Genomic DNA, 18427 nt, shown 5'->3' with positions numbered 1-18427 from the left:
GGAAAAGAAAACAAATATCCAGGCCCTGGAAGTACAGAGTCTCTAACAAGATAAACCCAAGGAGATCCCCATCAAGACACATAATAATTAAAGTGGCAAAGATTAAAGATAAAGAATCTGGAAAAAAAAATGATGGTTGAGTAGGAAGGCAAGGCAGAAGCCTCCTCCCACACACATACCAAGGAAGCAACTACAACAACTACAACTAACACTGAAACTGACCTACAGACTGCAAAACAGACCACCTACACCTGGTGAAGAAGAGAAGACCACACAGAAAAGGGTTAAGTGGCACAGCCATGATCCAGCAGAACCTCAGCCCTTCCTCTATCCCAGTGCACAAGCAGGAGGAAGAGGATGGAGTAGGGAAGGGATAAGTGCTCAGGAGATCTGCTTTGGGAACACAAGTCCACATTGCATCAGGCTTTGGTGATTAGCGGGGCAGGACATCAGAGAGCATTATAGCACTCTGGGAGGCTGAGACTCCTGTCACACTGGAGGACAGGCATGCTCTGTCAGGCAGTTTGAAAGATTTACCAGCAGTAGGAAAGGTGCCAGAGTGGTAAGGGAGTTCTCTCTGCATGAGAAAGGGCAGGTGGACAACACTTCTCCAGCCCTCCCTCAGCCCCACTGGTTGGGCACTCACAGAAGCCTGAAACACTCCATACCCCTCCTGGCAGTGCAGTCATGAGGCACTTCCCTGAATATATGTCTGGCTGGCCCGATCAGTCCAGCAACATCAGACTTTGATGCCTGGCAGGCAAAAGGGAGTCTCTGATGCTTGACAGGCAGAGGAAGGCTTTTCCAGCTTTCTCCACCCTATCTCAGCCCAACTGGGGAGTATCCTGAAGAAGCCAGCCCCAAGTGCTCCCTCCTCCTTGAAGGCAGCCAACCCAGTGCCCTATGTGGACTGCCCCAGCACCCAGATTAATCCCACAGCCCTGCCATCATTGCAGGGTAGGCAGAGGGTGTCCTGGTCCATAACGGTACCAGCAGACGTGCAGCTGCTTTGCTCATAAAGGGCCAGCTGAGGCAAACTGCCATACATGGAAGACTGAGATAAACCAGTGCTAGCAGACAGACAGAAAGGGGACACCTCCCCCCTGCAGCCCACCCAGCAACTGGGGCTTCACCAGAAAGGAGAACCAGGCACTGGAGAGTAAAGAGTCTTGAGCTTCTGGGCACCACAGGACACCTTCTTCACAAAGCCACTACTCTAGACCAGGAAGCATAGAAAATCCATCTAAAACAGGGAGAAACACAGAAACCCTGTCAAAATGAGGCAGAGAAACATGTTCCAAACAAAACTAAAGGATAAGACACCAGAAAGAGGGCTAAATAAAATGTTGACCACCAATCTTCTTTATAAAGATTCCAAAGTAACAGTCATAAATATGCTCACAGATCTGTGGAAAAGTATTGATGATCTTAGGGAGGACTTAAACAGAGATAGAAGAGTTGAAGAAGAGTTCCTCAGAGCTGAAGAATACAGTTACTGAAATGAACTATACAATGGAAGGAATGAATAATAGATTGCTACAAGTACAGGAGAGTATCAATGAGATGGAAATTAGAGAATAGGAAAAAATGAAGCTGATGAACAGAGAGAAAAGAGAATCAATAGAAATAAGAGAAGCGAAGAGAGCTGTGTGAGAATTCCAAATTAAACAATATTTGCATAATTGGAGTACCAGAAGGAGAAGAGAGACAAAGGGATAGAAAGTCTCTTTGAAGAAATTATTGTCAAAAAAATCACCATCTGGGGAAAGAAATAGACTTGTTCTGGAAGCACACAGACCCTAACAAAAGGAACCCCAGGAAGACAACCCAAAGCAATGTACAGATTTAATGCAATCCCTCTAAAAATACAAATGGCATTTTTTCACTGAACTAGAGCAAATAACCCTAAAATTTGTAAGAAACCACCAAAGACCTGGAATAACCAAAGCAATCTTGAGAAAGAAAAAAGTTCATGGTAAGCACTATGGAGGTTCCTCAAAAAACTAAAAATAGAAATACCATTCAACCCAGCAATTTCACTTCTAGGAATTTACCAAAGGAAAACAAAATCCCTGATTCGAAAAGATATATGAACCCCTATGTTTATTGCTCTGTTAATTTCAATAGTCAAGATATGGAAGCAATCTAAGTGTCTATGAATAGATGAATGGATAAAGAAGATGTGGTACATATACACAAAGGAATATTTTTTATTAAGGTATCACTGATATACAATCTTATGAAGGTTTCATATGAACAACATTGTGGTTTCAACATTCACCTATATTATCAAGTCCTCACCCACCCCATTGCAGTAACTATCAGCATAGTAAGATGTCCTAGAATCGTTACATGTCTTCTCCATGCTGTACTGCCTTCCCTGTGACCTGCCTATACTGTGATTGCTAATTATATACACAAAAAATATTATTCAGCCATTAAAAAAAAGAAATTCTGCCATTTGCAACCACAAGGATGGACCTAGAGAGTATTATGTTAAATGAAATAAGCCAAAGAAAGACAAACACCATATGATTTCACTTATTTGTGGAATCTAAAAACAAAACAAAACAAGATAAACAAAACAAAACAAGATGAACAAAATAACAGTAGAGTCATAAACACTGAGAAGTGACTGGTGGTTACCATGGGGGAGGGGTTTATGTGGGTGGGTGGGTGGGTGAAGTGGATAAAAGGGCACAAAAATGCTGAATCATAATTTAAGTTGGTCTTGGGGATGGTAGTACAGCATGGAGAATATGGCCAATAATTTTGTAATAAAAAAAAAGAAATGATTTATTTATATCTTTTTTCGATGAAAATTTGAGTGACTATTAAAAGGAGACAGAAGATTAAAAAAATACATTGAAGGGATCATTCACCTTGACCAAGTGGGACTTATCCCAAGGATGCAAGGATGGTTCAATATCTGCAATATAGCAATATGATATACCACATTAACAAAGAAATGATAAAAACCATATGATCACCTCAACAGATGTTTAAAAGCATTTGACAATAATAAAAACATTCAACAAAGGGAGTATAGAGGGAACATACTCAACATAATAAAGGCCATATGGAAGAAACCCACAGCTAACATCATACTCAAGATAGAAAGCTGAAAGCTTTCCTCTAAGATCAGAAACAAGACAAGGAATCCTACTATTTCCAGTTTAATTGAACATAGCTGTTAAGTCCTAACCACAGCAATCAGACAAGAAAAATAAGTAACAGCATCCAAGTTGGTAAGGGAGAAGTAAAACTGTCATCATTTGCAGATGGCATGATACTTTTTATAGAAAACCTTAGAAACTCCATCTAAAAAAACTATTAGAATTAATAAATGAATTCAGTAAGGTCACAGGATACAAAATCAGTGTACCAAAATCTGTTGCATTTTTATGTCCAAATAAACTAGGAGAAAGACCAATTAAGAAAACAATCTCATTTACAACTGCATTGAAAAGAATACATACGAATCAATCTTACCAAGGGGGTGAATGACCTATATTCAGAAAAGTAGAAGACAGTCATGAAAGAAACTGAAGACAGCACAAATAAATGGAAAGATAGTCCATACTTATGGATACAAAGAATTAATGTTGATAAAATGGCTATGCTATTCAAAGCAATGTACAGATTTAATGCAATCCCTCTGAAAATACAAATGGCATTTTTTCACAGAACTAGAGCAAATAATCCTAAAATTTGTAAGGAACCACCAAAGGCCTGGAATAGCCAAAGCAATCTTGAGAAAGAACAAAGTTCATGGTATCAGGCTCCCTGGATTCAAACTATACTACAAAGCTACAATATGGTACTGTCACGAGCATAGATACATAGATCAAATGAACAGAAGAGAGAGCCAGAAATAAACACCTGCATATACAGCCAATTAATATATCACCACATTTCACACCAGTCAGAATGGCTATTATCCAAAAGACAAGAAACAGCAAGTGTGGGCAAGTATGTGAAGAAAAGGGAACTCTTGTACACTGTTGGGGAGAATGTATGTTGGAGCAGCCACTATCAAAAACTATATGGAGATTCCTCAAAAAACTAAAAATAGTAATATGCAATTCAGTAATTCAACTTCTGGGGAATTTACCAAAGAAAACAAAATCACTAAATCAAAAAGATATATACACACCTATTTGTACTGCAGCATTATTTACAATAGCCAAAATATAGATGCAGCCCAAGTATTCATTGGTAGATGAATGAATAAAGATGTGGCATATGTATATATAATGGAATATTAGTCATAAAAAAGAATGAAATCTTGCCATTTATGACAACATGGATAGAACTAGCAATAAGCAAGGTGGAGAAAGACAAACACCATATGATTGCATTTGTATGTGGAATCTAAAAATGAAACATTAAAAACCGAAACAGACTCATGGACACGGAGAAAAGACTGATGATTGCTATGGGGGGTGGGGGGTGGGGTGAGTGAAACAGGTGAAAGGAATAAATTGGTGTAAAATTCCAACTATAAATTAGTAATGGGGATGAAAATAAAGCATCAGGAATATAGTCAATATTATTGTAATATCTTTGTATTTTTGACTTTGTATAATAAATAACTACACTTACTGTGGTGAGTTGAGCATTTAGTAATACAGATAATTGTTGAATCACTGTTGTACACCTGAAACCAATATAATATTGTATATCAGCTATACTTCAATTAAAAAATTAGCGATAAAAAAACAAAAAGCATAATACACAAGAAACTTGAAATACAGCTGCAAGAAAACAACCAACCTGAACTTAAAAATAGGCCAAAGAACTCAACAGCCATTTCACCAAATAAGATGTACAGATGGCATATAAGCACGAGACGCTCCATGTCATGTCATTGAGGAAAAGCAACTTAAAACGAGATAACACTACGCACCTAATAGAATGCAAAATTCAAAACACTGAGAAACCAAATGCTGATGAGAATGTGGAACAACAGGAACTTTCATTCCTTGCTGGTGGGAATATAAAATATAAAATACAGCCATTTGGGGCGGCAGTTTGGCAAGCATTAGTTTGCCATTAAACTAAATATACAGTCAGTAAATTGTAATCAGAAGTTGAAAAAGCTAACAAAAAGACAAATTATTTAGTCCTTTAGGTCCTTACCTAGCTTATGCCTTCTCTTTGGTTTTGTACACAAATTAAAACTGAGGTACTTTGGGTGTAAACTCTTACCTCCATTTTTTCTGCTGTGTCTGTTGAATAAGGCAAGTATTGGAAAGAATGGCATCTAGGCCACTTAAGTATCATGGGTCTCCCAGAACTGATTTTGCTCTGGGATCTGTGGCTGTCAGGCACAGCACAGCAAATAAACGTTTTTTCCTAGACTAAATATTATTGCTTCAAAATTCCTCCTTCCTTCCACTATTGAGCTAAGATGGTCGAGACTGCTGGGTCCTTTCATGTGACCGAGTAGACCACGTTGGGGAGTACGGCGTAGCGTTCAGGTGCTCAGTGGGTAGTGCTGTGAACTAGGAAATGACGGAAGTTTAGTTACCCTAAATTTGCAGGTGGGGGTACAGAGTCCTAAGATGGATCGCAGGAATCCCCAGCGAACCAGATTCCTGACACAGTTTGATTTGCCTGAACGGATGTCGTGGGCATAAAGCGCGTTTGGGTAAGGGTTCTGAATTCGGAGTGCAGATCGGGATTCGAACAGACTTGCAGAAGTCCTCTGGGAGCCTTGGTTTCCTCTTCTGTCCGCCAGCCTCGGTGCCAGGAGCAGACGTGCGGCCCGGAAGCCCCGAGGCCGGCATGGGCGCCACGCCGACGCCCCCGTGGGCCGGCCCTGCTCCCCGCGCTCGCCGGCCCGCGCCCAACACTCCGGCTCTTGGGAAGCCCGCGGCCGGATGCCCCGCGGCCGTACCCTCCTCGGGCGTCACCCTCCTCTGGCGGCGCCGTCGCCTACCTGGGCTACTGTGTTCACTACGACCTGAAGCGGCGTGGCGACCCCGCTTTCAGGCGCCGCCTGCGGGGCAGTGAGTGCGACGGCGGCGGAGCGGCCGGGCCGCGACGGGCCTGGCACACGGGGCGAGGCCGGGCCGCGGGGGCCGTCGCCGTCGCCGAGAGCCCGCGGGGCGCACGCTGGTGTCGGGAGGGCCCCAACCAGCACGTGCCGCGTTGTGTTTGCAGAAAGAAGAGCCCAGCAGCAAAAGGCTGAGGGACGGGCGAAGTCTTCAGCGACGCCCGCGTGGCGGGATAGTGAGTAGCGCGGCTGCAGCTTGGCCTCAGGGCCCTGGCTGGTTCCTGAGCACCTCGCTGCCTGCCAGGCCTCGCGCCGCTTACGTTCTGCCTAGGTTTAAGTTTTTTACTGTCTGCTTGTGGAAGAAAGGGAGGAAGGAAGAACCACTTGCGGTGATGAAAAGGCAGCTAGCTCTACAATAAACTGTAGGAACAGATGCTTCTTTTCATTGGAAGAAGGAAGACTTTCCCCTACCAGGGCCACACCAGACATTGGGAAAACCAGGCCCGGCCACTTTTACACTGCCCTCTTCTGTCCTATAGGGCCTTTCTTCTAGCCGAAATAGAATGTTGCCTCTTTTTCTTCTAAATGGAATTTGATTAGTTGTATTTAAAGACAGCAATCGCAATCAATCTTGGTGACCCAGCTCAACTACCTCTCACATCAGTTCTAAAATTGCTACAGAGTGGTCTTAGGTTCTTCTATGAATTTTCAGCAGGAATTAAGTCTTAACCTTCATTCATTCAGTTGGTCAGTCAACGCCTATTTGAGAGCGGCCTATTTGAGGCATTGAGAGAGTCAATGCCTATTTGTAGGAGGCATTGTTCTAGGTGTGGCTAAGGAGAGTGTTGGAAAGCCTAGGCCCCCTGACGCAAAGAGCTCAGAGGAGAGAGAAGGCCGTTTTCAGGGCAGGATTCCCTGGCAGGGTGTTCTATTGACCTATGTCTGCTTTAAGCTTAGGGCTTTAAAATAACATATTTGCTTCTGAATCTGCCCCTTTAGCAGGGCTGGCTGGGGACAGCACCTTTCTGCTCCACTCAGCTTCAGCCAGGTTGACCTGAGGGCTAGGTACTGGACCACCTGAAGGATCACTCTCACGTTGGGCAGTTGATGCTAGCTGTCCACTTTGCTCGGACTTTTGGCCAGAACACCCACAGGTGTCTTCTCCATATGGCATGGAATTCTTCAGTTGGTGTCTGGGTCCCAAGGGGTATATATGTATATGTGTATATGTGTATTTATTTATGTATTTAAGAGAGTGGACTTGTGAAAGAGCATGCAAGGTGGTGCCATTTCTGAAGCATTGAGGCCTGCTCAGTTTCAAGAGAAGGAATAGACTCTGGCTCTTGATGGGAAGGCAAGGTTCTGGAAGTGCATGTGGGACTAGGAAAATTACTGTGGCTGTTTTGAGAGCATGAAGTCCTTCACAGAACACTTTGGAGGAGAGGTGGCAGTAGACTGAGCCTGGAAGAATGTGTTAAATTTGGATCCTGGTTTCAAGGAGGCAACATTCAGGCTGAAGGGAACTGCATGTATATAATGGTGCAAAGGGGGAATTTGCCAGGCCTATTGGCAATAAAGCAGTTTGACAAAGGAGTTGCAGTAGGTAATAGTGGGAGGTTAAGGTTGGAGGGGTAAGTAGGGGTCACATGAGGGAAGGTTTTAAAGGCCAGGTTAAGAAATTCAGACTCAATGGGGAAACTACTGAAGATTACTAAGCAGGAATTTTTTTAAAAAGAAGGAAAAAAAAACCTTTGTAGGTCAGATTGATCAGGCAGGGAGTGTGCTTGATGGACTGGAGGAAAGGATAAGCTATTGCAGCAGTACAGGTGAGAGGTAACAGAAGTCGGGGGTGTCAGTGGTAACTGGTGATGAGAGGTGTGCGATTAATCGTCCAGGAAGGATAGATGGTTCTTGCTGATTGATTGAAGGGTAATGGAGAGGCAGGAGTTAAAGAGATTTCTGGGGTTTCAGGATGGAGTCACTTAGAAAATAATATTGCAATTGACATAGTTAAGGAAAGAGGGCAGGGAGTGGCCAAGGAGCTGGACATGAGAGTGGAGAAGCTTTCCCTGACCTCTCTGAGTGCGGCAGAGCCTGGCTTAGCTCTGTGTCCCTCAGAGCTTCACTGCCTTATCCATGGTTACAATTACATGGTTTGTTGGTGTGGTTATTTGATTAATGCTTTCTATTTATTATAATAAGCTTCATGAGGGCAGACCTTGTCTGTTTTTACACTACTGCCTCCCCAGTACCTAAAACAGTGCATAGTACATTGTAGATGCCCAGAAAATATTTGTTGAATATTGTCGTTTATCGTAAGGGAAACAGCTTGTGCAGAGGCACAGACCAGGAAATTCCAATATTCAAAGTGTTGTGGCTAGAGAGATAGCTGAACGGTAGTTTGGTATCTTATTGTGGAAGGCTTTGAATGCCAAACTGGAATTGGTTTATTTGTTAGTTTGGGGTGGAGGAATGGTAGTCCAGATGGGAAATAATGATCTGAATTATTTCAAATGAGGAAGAGGTGGAAGCAGGAGTTTTTCAAGTGTTCTTTTGGATAATCCTAACAACTCTGTTATAGATGAGTAAACCGAGGCACAGAGAGATGTCTTTTCCTACCTCTTCTAGCATCTCTCTTCCTCCTTACCCTCCGGGCCTTTTTGTTCCCCAAAATATGGCCCGTGGATCGTCTGCATTAAGACTTACCTGAGACATTTTTTAAAATACACAGTATCTGACCTGAGCACCAGCAGTTCTGATTTAGGAGGTTAGGGGTAGCCTATGGGTTATGGGGCAAATGGTTCTTGGACTTAAGAATTTGTAAGAATTTCCTGAGGAGCTTGTTAAAAATGAAGATTCCTGGGCGCTACTCCTAGGGATTGGTGCAGTATGTCTGCGTGGAGCCCAAGAAACTGCAGTTTTAACAGCTACTTCAGCCGATTCTGCACTATTCCTTCATCTCCCCGGGGAGCTCCTTCTCTTCTTCACAAGTGATCGCAGATGCACTGCTCTAGAGCCAGTGTCCCACATTTCGTCTACCTGCCAGACTGTCAACTAGATTCTCTGTTGGCATTTCAGTTTAGAATGCTCAGAAGTACATTAATCTCATCCCTTACCACTGCTTTCCGTCCTCTGTTTCTTTATGATGCTGCTGGTATCAGTAGTCTCCCTGCTGAGACCCCTGACTTGCCTTGTACAAATATCAACTCATCCTCCACAATCAGTCCCTAAATTTTATTTTCTTATGCTCTATCCCATATCCTGTTCCTTTTCTGTTTTCATCACTTCCACACCACTTCAGGATTTTATTACCTCTTACCCTGTCTCTTAGGCTGTCAGAGTAAATGCTATCTAAACTGCATCTCTGTATATGTAACTCTTCGCAAGTTGCTCCCTATTCTGCAGATGAAAGACCAACCCTCTTAGCTTGTCACCGTGGCCTTCCATGGGTACATTTTATATTGATGGCCTTATTTTCCAAAGGATTGAAAATTATATATGCAAAGTTCCGAATCCATAGCTGGCTTTCAATAATAGGTAATTATTGTTGCTACATTCACCCTATCACAATCCAGCTAAGTAAAATCACTTGGTATTTTTTCCCTGTAGTTTTACATCACTTGTACCGTTTCTTCATCAGACGTTAACTGAATTTCTCCACATCGCAAAGGCTACCTTCCCTGAGAAACTTCTGATTACTCAAGCAGATATAATGCCCCTGTACTTTGAGCCCTAGAAGATATTGGACTTGATTGTTAATGTGTTGTTGATCTTAAGTGCACTTGTTGTTTTCTTTGGGTAGGCTCTGGGCTCCTTGGGGATGAGCACAGGGGTGCTGGTCTCCTTCTCCTCCTAGGTCTACCTGGAGTGTCCTGCTCTTGCTCATGCTTACTAAGTATCTGTTGAAGGAAACCTGTGGTTGTTACTGATCATTAGCATGTTTGCTGATAAAAGCTTAAAATAGGACCTTATCCCCAGGCTCATCCCATTTTAAAAAGAGAATACTTGGAAGACAAACACAAAAACACAAAAACCATCTGGATATGACTGAAGCTGAAGTGACTCACAAAACTGAAGTCTGGCCTAGAGATTGTCCACTCTACCTTAAAAGACCAGCTCTGGGCATGGCACCAATGATGATGCCATCCTGTGACCTTGATCATCTCCATCAATTAGGCTGCAGCAAACCACCGATTTCTTCTCAATGCCAACTGCCCTGCCAACCTCCACACCATGCCCTTGGCCAAATCAACAAGCACTGTTAATACCCTAAGGAAGAAAACAACTACCTTGTTATAGTTAATTACAGTAGGATTTCTGCTTTGTGTACTTAGTAAGCTGGGTAAAACATGGATGAGTTATTATAAGCATCTCAACCTAATTTGAATATGCTATGAATTTTTTATATCCCCTGAGATTGTACCTCCATTTTAAGAAATTGTTTTAAATATTATAAAGAATAACTGCATTTGTCATACTTTGGATTTAGAGACTAGGTTCAAATTACACATTTTAAATAAAGATTAAATCATTTTGATCAATAGCCATATACATTACATTCATTATTCATTATTAAATATTTTGTGAATCTTTTAGTTGTGGGATCCAGCAAAGAATGAAAAGTTGTAAGAGCTTTTTCTGCAAGAGGTACAAATGGGAGAACTTTGGTTATTGAGAGGTAAGAATGTAAATGTTTTTCTATAAGTAGTTATTTATGATAATTTATGTTAAATAAATATTTACTGATTGGCATTTTAATGTTAAATAACTTAAATATCTAGTTATGTTAACTAACCTGTTTCACTTAAAGAGAAACTGTCCTAGAATTTTCACTTCATCACACTGTCCACCTCCACGTTAGAGTTTAGTATTCAAGTTTATGTTGCAGTACTAAAAGGGGGCAGATGAAGCAAAGCCAGGTACAGGAACACCTCATTTACTGTCAGGTAAAATAAGTAAATGAATTTTCCAAGTAACTAAATACTGTATGAATTAAAGGTTTTAAAATTTTAACTGGCTTCATTAAAAAAATTCCTACCTTCTTATTCTTAGTAAGTTATTTTTGATGATAAAATCATTATGAGCAACCATTCCTATGATGTGTCTAATGTACTGATGCGTAGAGGCTATCTTGCACTTAATGGCTACAAATTGTTTTGAATTAAAATTTATCCCACCTTATCCCAGAGAGATTTCAGAAGACTTCACAATATTGTCAGGTAAAATGATGGTAGGTAATGTATTTTGTAAATATTATATATAATAATCATGTCTTTGTTCTGGTGTTAAAGCCTGGAAAAGAACTGGTTTTGAGGCTCTTTCTGTAAGGGATAAATGATGTTGCATTACATTCATTTATGTATCTTTTTTCCAAATGCTGCAGATTCCCTTGCGTATCACAGTGCCTACAGCTGTTTCTTGCTTCTTTTTCTGATCTTTTTTGAAAAGATTTTTTCACTCTACATTTAAGATGATAGCATCCTCCAGAATTTATAAAAGCAAAGAGAAAGTCAAGATCCTGGACTATGCATAGCAGTGCCCAAGATTTTTCCTTTAATTTAGTGGCTTAAAACCATGATAAAGGTTTTGAGAAGTGAAAGAACTATTTTACTCATTCACAGTCATTGCACATTAATTACTATAATTTGAAATTTTAGTATTTAAATCAGTACTAATCTTTCTTTTTTTATTTTTATTTTATTTATTTTATTTATTTTGGTATCATTAATCTACAGTTACATGAAGGACATGTTTACTAGGCTCCCCCCTTCACCAAGTCCCCCCAACATACCCCTTCATAGTCACTGTCCATCAGCGTCATAAGATGCTGTAAAATCACTACTTGTGTTCTCTGTGTTGCACAGCCCTCCCCGTGCCCCCACCCCCACACTATACATGCTAATCATAATGCCCCCTTTCTTTTTCCCCACCCTTATCCCTCCCTTCCCACCCATCATCCCAGCCCCTTTCCCTTTGGTAACTGTTAGACCATTCTTGGGTTCTGTGATTCTACTGCTGTTGTGTTCCTTCAGTTTTCCTTTGTTCTTATACTCCACATATGAGTGAAATCATTTGGTACTTGTCTTTCTCTACCTGGCTTATTTCACTGAGCATAATACCCTCTAGCTCCATTCATGTTGTTGCAAATGGTAGGATTTGTTTTCTTCTTATGGCTGAATAATATTCTATTGTGTATATGTACCATATCTTCTTTATCCATTCATCTACTGATGGACACGTAGGTTGCTTCCATTTCTTGGTTATTGTAAATAGTGCTGCAATAAACACAGGGGTGCATATGTCTTTTTCAAACTGAGCTGCTACATTCTTAGGGTAAATTCCTAGAAGTGGAATTCCTGGGTCAAATGGTAAGTCTATTTTGAGCATTTTGAGGAACCTCCATATTGCTTTTTTGGAGAACTGTCTGTTTAGTTCCTCTGCCCATTTTTTAATTGAATTATTTTTTTTTTTGTTTGTTGAGGTGGGTGAGCTCTTTATATATTTTGGATGTCAAGCCATTATCGGATCTGTCATTTACAAATATATTCTCCCATACTGTAGGGTACCTTTTTGTTCTATTGATGATGTCTTTTGCTGTACAGAAGCTTTTCAGCTTGATATAGTCCAACTTGTTCATTTTTGCTGTTGTTTTCCTACCCGGGAGATATGTTCAAGAAGAGGTCACTCATGTTTATGTCGAAGAGATTTTTGCCTATGTTTTTTCTAAGAGTTTTATGGTTTCATGACTTACCTGAATATAGGTCTTTGATCCATTTTGAATTTACTTTTGTGTATGGGCAGTGATCCAGTTTCATTCTCTTACACGTAGCTGTCCAGTTTTGCCAGCACCATCTGTTGAAGAGACTGTCATTTCCCCATTGGATGTCCATGGCTCCTTTATCAAATATTAATTGACCATATATGTTTGTGTTAATGTTTGGAGTCTCTATTCTGTTCCATTGGTCTGTGGCACAGTTCTTGTGCCAGTACCAAATTGTCTTGATTACTCTGGCTTTGTAGTAGAGCTTGAGTTGGGGAGCGAGATCCCCCCCCCCACTTTGTTCTTCCTTCTCAGGCTTGTTTTGGCTATTCGGGGACTTTGGTGTTTCCATATGAATTTTTGAACTATTTGTTCCAGTTCGTTGAAGAATGTTGCTGGTAATTTTGTAGGTATTGCATCAAATCTGTATATTGCTTTGGGCAGGATGGCCATTTTGATGATATTAATTCTTCCTAGCCAAGAGCATGGGATGAGTTTCCATTTGTTGTTGACCTCTTTAATTTCTCAAGAGTGACTTGTAGTTTTCAGGGTATAGGTCTTTCAATTCTTTGGTTAGGTTTATTCCTAGGTATTTTATTCTTTTTGATGCAATTGTGAATGGAGTTGTTTTCCTGATTTCTCTTTCTATTGGTTCATTGTTAGTGTATAAGAAAGCCACAGATTTCTGTGTGTTAATTTTCTATCCTGCAACTTTGCTGTATTCCAGTATCAGTTCTAGTAGTTTTGAAGTGGAGTCTTAGGGTTTTTTATGTACAATATTATCTCATCTGCAAATAGTGACAGTTTAACTTCTTCTTTACCAATCTGGATTCCTTTTATTTCTTTATTTTGTCTGATTCATCGCTAGGACCTCCAGTACTATGTTGAATAACAGTGGGGAGAGTGGCCATCCCTGTCTTGTTCCCGATCTCAGAGGAAAAGCTTTCAGCTTCTCGCTGTTCAGTATGATGTTGGCTGTGGGTTTATCATATATGGCCTTTATTATGTTGAAGTACTTGCCCTCTGTACCCATTTTGCTGAGAGTTTTTATCATGAATGGATGTTGAATTTTGTCAAATGCTTTTTCAGCATCTATGGAGATGATCATGTGGTTTTCATCCTTCTTTTTGTTGATGTGGTGGATGATGTTGATGGATTTTCGAATGTTGTACCATCCTTGCATCCCTGGGATGAATCCCACTTGGTCATGGTGTATGAGCCTTTTGATGTATTTTTGAATTCGGTTTGCAAATATTTTGTTGAGTATTTTTGCATCTACGTTCATCAGGGATATTGGTCTGTAGTTTTCTTTTTTGGTGGGGTCTTTGCCTGGTTTTGGTATGAGGGTGATGTTGGCTTCATAGAATGAGTTTGGGAGTATTCCCTCCTCTTCTATTTTTTGGAAAACTTTAAGGAGAATGGGTATTATATATTCTCTGTATGTCTGATAGAATTCCGAGGTAAATCCATTTGGCCCGGGGTTTTGTTCTTGGGTAGTTTTTTGATTACCACTTCAATTTCTTCGCTGGTAATTGGTTTGTTTAGATTTTATGTGTGTTCTTTGGTCAGCCTTGGAAGGTTGTATTTTTCTAGGAAGTTGTCCATTTCTTCTAGGTTTTCCAGCTTCTTAGCATATAGATTTTCATAGTAGTCTCTAATAATTCTTTGTATTTCTGCTGGGTCCATCGTGATGTTTCCTTTCTCATTTCTGATTCTGTTGATGTGTGTTGATTCTCTTTTTCTCTTACTAAGCCTGGCTAGAGGCTTATCTATTTTGTTTATTTTCTCAAAGAACCCGCTCTTGGTTTCATTGATTTTTTAAATTGTTTTATTCTTCTCAATTTTGTTTATTTCTTCTCTGATCTTTATTATGTCCCTCCTTCTGCTGACTTTAGGTCACATTTGTTCTTCTTTTTCGTTTCGATAATTGTGATGTTAGACTATTCATTTGGGATTGTTCTTCCATCTTCAAGGGTGCCTGGATCACTACATACTTTCCTCTTAAGACTGCTTTTGCTGCGTCCCACAGAAGTTGGGGCTTTGTGTTGTTGTTGTCATTTGTTTCCATATATTCCTTGATCTCTATTTCAATTTGTTCATTGATCTATTGATTATTTAGGAGCATGTTGTTAAGACTCCATGTGTTTGTGAGCCTTTTTGTTTTCTTTGTAGAATTTATTTCTAGTTTTATACCTTTGTGGTCTGAAAAGTTGGTTGGTAGAATTTCAGTATTTTGGAATTTACTGAGGCTCTTTTTGTGAGCTAGTATGTGGTCTATTCTGGAGAATGTTCAATGTGCACTTGAGAAGAATGTATATCCTGTTGCTTTTGGATGTAGAGTTCTACAGATGTCTATTAGGTCCATTTGTTCTACTGTGTCATTCAGTCACTCCATGTCATTACTTATTTTCTGCCCAGTGGATCTATCCTTTGGGTTGAGTGGCATGCTGAAGTCTCCGAAAATGAATGCATTGCAGTCTATTTCCCCCTTTAGTTCTGTTAGTATTTGTTTCACATATGCTGGTGCTGCTGTGTTGGTTGCATATATATTTAGAATGTTTATATCCTCTTGTTGGCTGAGCCCTTTATCATTATGTAGTGTCCTTCTTTATCTCTTGTTACTTTCTTTGTTTTGAAGTCTATTTTGTCTGATATTAGTACTGCAGCCCCTGCTTTCTTCTCTCTGTTGTTTGCCTGAAATATGTTTTTCCATGCCTTGACTTTTAGTCTGTGCATGTCTTTGGGTTTGAGGTGAGTTTCTTGTAAGCAGCATATAGATGCGTCTTGCTTTTTTATCCATTCTATTACTCTGATTTTGATTGGTGCATTCAGTCCATTTACATTTAGGGTGGCTATTGAAAGATATGTACTTATTGCCATTGCAGGCTTTAGATTCGTGGTTACCAAAGGTTCAAGGTTAGCCTCTTTAGTATCTTACTGCCTAACTTAGCTTGCTTATTGAGCTGTTATATACACTGTCTGGAGATTCTTTTCTTCTCTCCCTTCTTATTCCTCCTCCTCCATTCTTTATATGTTGGTTGTTTTATTCTGTGCTCTTTCATGCTTCCTTTAACTGCCTTTAGTGGGTAGTTGATTTTATTGTTTTTGCCTTTAGTTAGTATTTGGTTGGTCTGCTTTCTTTGCTGTGATTTTATTTTCTGTGGTGACATCTGTTTAGTTTTAGGAGTGCTCCCGTCTAGAACAGTCCCTCTAAAATACCCTGTAGAGGTGGTTTGTGGGAGGCAAATTCCCTCAACTTTTGCTTGTCTGGGAATTGTTTAATCCCTCCTTCATATTTAAATGATAATCGTGCTGGTTACCATATCCTTGGTTCAAGGCCCTTCTGTTTCATTGCATTAAATATATCATGCCATTCTCTTCTGGCCTGTAAGGTTTCTGTTGAGGAGTCTGATGATAGCCTGATGGGTTTTTCTTTATAGGTGAACTTTTCCTCTCTAGCTGCCTTTAAAACTCTTTCCTTGTCCTTGATCTTTGCCATTTTAATTATTATGTGTCTTGGTGTTGTCCTCTTTTGGTTCTTTCTGTTGGGAGTGTATTTCTGTGGTCTGTTCGATTATGTCCTCCCCCAGTTTGGGGACGTTTTCAGAAATTAGTTCTTCAAAGACACTTTCTATCCCTTTTTCTCTCTCTTCTTCTGGTACGGATATTGTTCTTTTTGGATTGGTCACACAGTTCTCTTAACATTGTTTCATTCCTGGAGATCCTTTTATCTCTCTCTATGTCCACTTCTATGCGTTCCTGTTCTCTGGTTTCTGTTCCATCAATGGCCTATTGCATCTTATCCATTCTGCTCATAAATCCTTCCAGTGTTTGTTTCACTTCTGTAATCTTCTTCCAGGCATCTGAAATCTCCCTCCGGACTTCATCCCTTAGCTCTTGTATATTTCTCTGCATCTCGGTCAGTATGTTTATGATTTTTATTTAAAATTCTTTTTCAGAAAGACTGGTTAGGTCTGTCTGCTTCTCAGGTGTTGACTCTGTGATCTTTGTCTGCCTGTAATTTTGCCTTTTCATGGTGATAGAGATAGTTCATAGAGCTGGCACGAGTGACTGCTCGAAGAACTTTCCTTCTTGTTGGTTTGTGGCCTTCCTCTCCTGGGAGAACAGCGACCTCTAGTGGCTTGTGTAGGGCAGCTGCGCCCAGACAGGGCTTCTGATTCCTGCCTGGCTGCTATGGAGTTTATCTCCACTGTTGCTGTGGGTGTGCCTTGCCTCCGGCTGCTGCTCTGATATGGTGGAGCCGCGTTGGAGGGGGAGCGGCCAGGAGGCTATTTATCTCCGTGAGGGGCGTCTGTGTTCCCTGCTGCCCAGGGGGTTAGAGTGCCCACAGTTCCCCCGATTCTCTGCTCCTGGAGTAAGTGTCCCAGGACGCTTCTGTCCGGTTTTGAGGTCCCTGTCCCTTTAAGAATTCCAAAAAGCAGTCGCAAAAAAAAAAAAAAAATTAAATAAAAAAAAAAGCCTCTTGCTTTTCTTTGTCCCTGGGCGCCAGCCTCAGGGACCCACTCACAGGTCTTGCTGTCCTGTCTTCATAGTATCCAGGAACCCACACATGCACTGACTGTGTCTGCGCTCAGGTCTGGATGGCTGGGACTTCGTGTTTAGCAGTCCTGGGCTCCCTCTCCCTCCACGCTCCGACTCCTCTCCTCCTGCCGGGAGCTGGGGTGAGTGGTGCTTGGGTCCCGCCGGGCTGGGGCTTGTATCTTACCCCCTTCACGAGGCGCTGGGTTGTTGCAGGTGTGGATGTGGTCTGGATGTTGTCCTGTGTCCTCTGGTCTCTATTCTAGGAATAGTTGTCTTTGTTATATTTTCATAAATATATGTGGTTTTGGGAGGAGATTTCCGCTGCTCTACCATGCTGCCATCTTGGCTCCATGCCTCTATACCCATTTTGTTGAGAGTTTTTATCATGAATGGATGTTGAATTTTGTCGAATGCTTTTTCAGCATCTATGGAGTTGCTCATGTGGTTTTCGTCCTTCTTTTTGTTGATGTGGTGGATGATGTTGATGGATTTTCGAATGTTGTACCATCCTTGCATCCCTGGGATGAATCCCACTTGGTCATGGTGTATGAGCCTTTTGATGTATTTTTGAATTCGGTTTGCTAATATTTTGTTGAGTATTTTTGCATCTACGTTCATCAGGGATATTGGTCTGTAGTTTTCTTTTTTGGTGGGGTCTTTGCCTGGTTTTGGTATGAGGGTGATGTTGGCTTCATAGAATGAGTTTGGGAGTATTCCCTCCTCTTCTATTTTTTGGAAAACTTTAAGGAGAATGGGTATTATGTCTTCTCTGTATGTCTGATAAAATTCCGAGGTGTATCCATCTGGCCTGAGGGTTTTGTTCTTGCATAGTTTTTTGATTACCGCTTCAATTTCATTGCTGGTAATTGGTCTGTTTAGATTTTGTGTTTCTTTCTGGGTCAGTCTTGGAAGGTTATATTTTTCTAGGAAGTTGTCCATTTCTCCTAGCTTTTCTAGCTTGTTAGCATATAGGTTTTCATAGTAGCCTCTAATAATTCTTTGTATTTCTGTGGGGTCCATCGTGATTTTTCCTTTCTCGTTTCTGATTCTGTTGATGTGTGTTGACTCTCTTTTTCTCTTACTAGGTCTGTCTAGAGGCTTGTCTATTTTGTTTATTTTCTCAA

The 18427-nt window shown here is 40.8% G+C and overlaps 1 protein-coding gene across 1 annotated transcript; it reads left to right on the top strand.

Moving 5' to 3' along the window:
* Positions 1-4834: 4834 nt before the first annotated feature.
* TOMM20L (translocase of outer mitochondrial membrane 20 like) lies at positions 4835-6869 on the top strand. Its single transcript, XM_073241697.1, has 2 exons — positions 4835-4960; positions 5645-6869. The coding sequence occupies exons 1-2, from the start codon at positions 4835-4837 to the stop codon at positions 6194-6196; spliced, it is 678 nt and encodes a 225-aa protein (XP_073097798.1). The 3' UTR covers positions 6197-6869.
* The last annotated feature ends 11558 nt before the right edge of the window (positions 6870-18427 follow it).

This window comes from Manis javanica, chromosome 8 (genome assembly GCF_040802235.1).
Source record: "Manis javanica isolate MJ-LG chromosome 8, MJ_LKY, whole genome shotgun sequence".
Taxonomy (NCBI): Eukaryota; Metazoa; Chordata; class Mammalia; order Pholidota; family Manidae; genus Manis; species Manis javanica.
The sequence above is the reverse complement of the archived record's forward strand: the minus strand, read 5'-3'. Positions and strand labels throughout refer to the sequence as shown.